A 3,477-nucleotide genomic window follows, 5' to 3' on the forward strand; every position below is an offset into this window, starting at 1 on the left:
CAAGACAGCTTTGAATGGTCTAATAAAAAATACATAAAAACACTACATATTTGAAGATGTTTGGAGACAGCCTTAGCAGAACTGTTTTAAGAAAGTGTTTACTGAAATCTTGCAGTGGCTCTCAGCGTGTCTAGTTTTCTTCCACATCATTGGCTGTTGGTGTCGATGTGGATTATGCTGGTCAGCCCACAGTCATGCTGAAGAATGGACTCTACTGCATATAAATCAGGTGACTGCACAAGTGGGGGGTTCTTCTCCAGCGCATCAGGACGGCACAAAGCCGAGCAGCCCTCAGTCGCACACAGACTCAACTCGAAACAAGGACTTCGATTGTCTTCTCGCATGCAGAGACTGTCCTTTTTTGGGGGGAATATTCTAGACTTGTATTATTCAGCTTTACTTTTGAAAGTGTTGAATTGTAGTTAGTTGTGTTTCGTGGTTTTTGAACACTTTTTTTGAAATTCTGAATTGAAGTCAGAATGCTGGATCCACTGGCTGAGTTGAGAAGAACCGGAGGCTTTAGGCAGTGTGGTGGCCGGTTGTCCTGGCAGGTGCGTTGGATCTTGTACAGTGTGTGCGTACTGACGGTAATAAACTGTGCCGGCCTGGTTCTGCTCCTGGTTCAGCAGAGAGAGCTGTGGGCTCATCTGACTGAGGTGGAGAGGCAGATGGTGGAGATTTCTCAGAGCTCCGTGGTGGAGTTCATGACACAGGTGAACGAAGATGAGGCTGACTATCAATACTCCAGAAACAAACGCAGCCGGCAGCATCGAGGGACACGACCCTTTGAGGAGCACGAGGGGAGTGTGGGAGAGGAAGCCTTGGGAGATTTCCAGTATCAGTATCCGCAGATGCATGGGCCGGTTTACCAGCACAAATTAGAAGAGCAGGATGGAATGATGACAATGATGACATACTCCATGGTGCCAGTAAGAAACTCACACTGACATGATTGATTTATTTGTGCAGATTGCACAATTAATCTAAATTTTCCAAAGCAAACAGTATATAAAATTGGGCAGTATCAACTGTAGTTTATTTTTGCCCAGACCGCTTTCCCTGTTTTTGAATAAATAAATAAAATAGAATAGAATAAAATAGATAACCTGATAGCTGTATAACGTTTTATATATATATATATATAATTTTTTTTTTCTGTAAGGCTCTTTATTTCACAACTTCAACTAGTTGAATTGTATTGTGTCTGAATTTCCTAATAGATGGATTTTTTTTTCTTAAATAGTATATACAATGTTTTACGTTGTATACGCTGTAAGAAAAAAAATCCTTTAAAAAGTCTGTTATAAATGTCCATAGAAATGTCTGTAAACTCGGCATTATAAGTTTACATAACATCAAACTCAACATTATATTAGAAGTTTACAGACATTTCTAACCCTAACACACAACAGAATGCAATGTGTAATTCAAAATATGAGTAAAACACCTGTGAAAAAATCAATATGGAAAATTCCTTCACATCAACATAGTACATTAATGCCCTGCTTTCGAAGAGTGTAATGAGAAAAAAATTCTATGTGATTTATCTCTTATCTGTAGATAATTCTTCTATTCACAAATGAAAAGTAAACGCTTTTAGCTCCTTTAAATTTGTTTTTGGTTTTGCTCCAGTGCATGGTTACATAATTGGATTCATCTAGAACATTTTTCAACACAGTTCTGCAACAACTTGAGTACAAATATATGTTTCAGGTTAAAATTCTTCTGGACATTTGCAACAGTACTAAAGGAGTCTGTCTGACTGGTGAGTATTAGAATCTATTGGGTCATTTTTATTTAGACAACTTCTTATCTACATAATCGATTGTCTCCAAGTTTACAGTTTAGTTTGATTTCAACTTTCACAGGGCCACCAGGACCACCAGGACAACCAGGAATTCCAGGTAAGAAATGAATTATTCTAATGTTGTTCATGGGTTATATTCTACAGGGGAAAAGATGGATGAATGAATGAATGATAATTAAATATTGCAAAAGCATTTTGCATAAATGAAAATCAGTACAAACATATTACCATGATGTATAAATCTTTCAACTTTAATATATATATATATATATATATATATACACACACACATTTTTCTTTGCATTGTGGAAATTAGAATTGGAAGCGTCATAAAAGTGCTTTGTGTTACATTTCTTTGTACTTAACTGTGAAATTTGCTAGCAATTTCTGAGTGAAATTTATTTCTACGCCAATTTTTAGTGTAGAGTTCCAAATAATGTGTTACTCAAATAATCTTACTTTATGGACTTCCAGGCTTGCCGGGTGTGGACGGAATGTCGGGGTATAATGGAACAGATGGAATTCCAGGGTTGCCAGGAGAGCCTGGAGCACATGGAAAACGAGGAAAACGAGGTCAGCTACTGTATATGCAAAATAACGTGGAAAATCCATCCATCATGCACATGAATGAATGTAGTCAAAAAGGTCTTCTGAAAGAAAATGTCCTCCTTTCAAACCTCTTCTCGAAAATTCGACTGCTTTCTATGGCTTTTATCATCCACTAAGGAAGAGGAGAGGGGAATTTTATCCTGCTTCAGTCACACAGCAGGACTCAGAGAGACTCAGAGATCTCCCACTGAATAAAGCAGAACTCATGATTGCAGCTGACTGACTGCTCTGTTCTGAAAGCACAAGAGCCCACAGACATTCTAGAGGTGTCATTCAACAAATCAATTATTAAGAAACTGAATGAAAATGAAGTTACACAAGCAATTGATTGTTTATTGACAGTTCATGCATCAGAATGCAGTGTTTACCTGGCTAGGTAACAAGGTTACAAGCGTTTAGAACCAACAAACACCCTAGCAACCACCAATAACATCACCTAGCAACCAACCACACTCACTTTAGTTAAAAAAATGTACAGTATCTATATATTTATGTGATGTTGGTAACACTTTATTTTAAGGCATAGTTACACATTACATGTACTTACTATAGTAATAATAGTACATTATTATTAGTAGTAAAAGACAGTGGAAAATTACAAGCAACTAACCCTAAACCAAACCCTAATCATAACCATATAGATAGTACATGTAGTTAATTAATATTAATCAGTGCTTATTTGGGTAACTGCACTGTAACAACATTACTAAAATAAAACAGTGCCTTGCGAAAGTATTCATAGCCCTTCATTTTTTTCACATTATGTTATGTTCCTGCACAGCAAAATCCCCAGATTTAAATCAACTCTGCTCAGAGTACACATTGTCCCAATCTACAGAGTGTTAAAGTAACACTGAAGCCGAGTTAAAGTTAATGGGATAACTTGGGATAAAAAGAATAAATTCATTGATGAGTGAGCATTAATAAAGAAAACCCGCTGTTAACAATGTTGAAGATGAACAACTACTGCTCAGGCTTTTAGACATGAAAACATATCACATAATCCCCAACAGTGGTAACTCTGCTTCAGTGTTACTTTAACACTCTGAAGATTGGCACAT

General features: G+C 37.0%; 1 protein-coding gene across 2 annotated transcripts in view; it reads left to right on the forward strand.

Moving 5' to 3' along the window:
- Positions 1-252: 252 nt before the first annotated feature.
- gldn (gliomedin) overlaps positions 253-3,477 on the forward strand; it is a 7,491-nt gene continuing 4,266 nt past the window's right edge. For both annotated transcript variants that reach the window (XM_016562224.1, XM_016562225.1), the window contains exons 1-4: positions 253-929; positions 1,714-1,765; positions 1,869-1,904; positions 2,282-2,380. In XM_016562224.1, coding sequence (XP_016417710.1) covers positions 480-929; positions 1,714-1,765; positions 1,869-1,904; positions 2,282-2,380 — 637 coding nt within the window. In that variant the 5' untranslated portion in view covers positions 253-479. The remainder of the gene's footprint in view (positions 930-1,713; positions 1,766-1,868; positions 1,905-2,281; positions 2,381-3,477) is intronic.

Source organism: Sinocyclocheilus rhinocerous, unplaced genomic scaffold (assembly GCF_001515625.1).
Source record: "Sinocyclocheilus rhinocerous isolate Xijiao unplaced genomic scaffold, SAMN03320098_v1.1 scaffold1430, whole genome shotgun sequence".
In the NCBI taxonomy this organism is placed as follows: Eukaryota; Metazoa; Chordata; class Actinopteri; order Cypriniformes; family Cyprinidae; genus Sinocyclocheilus; species Sinocyclocheilus rhinocerous.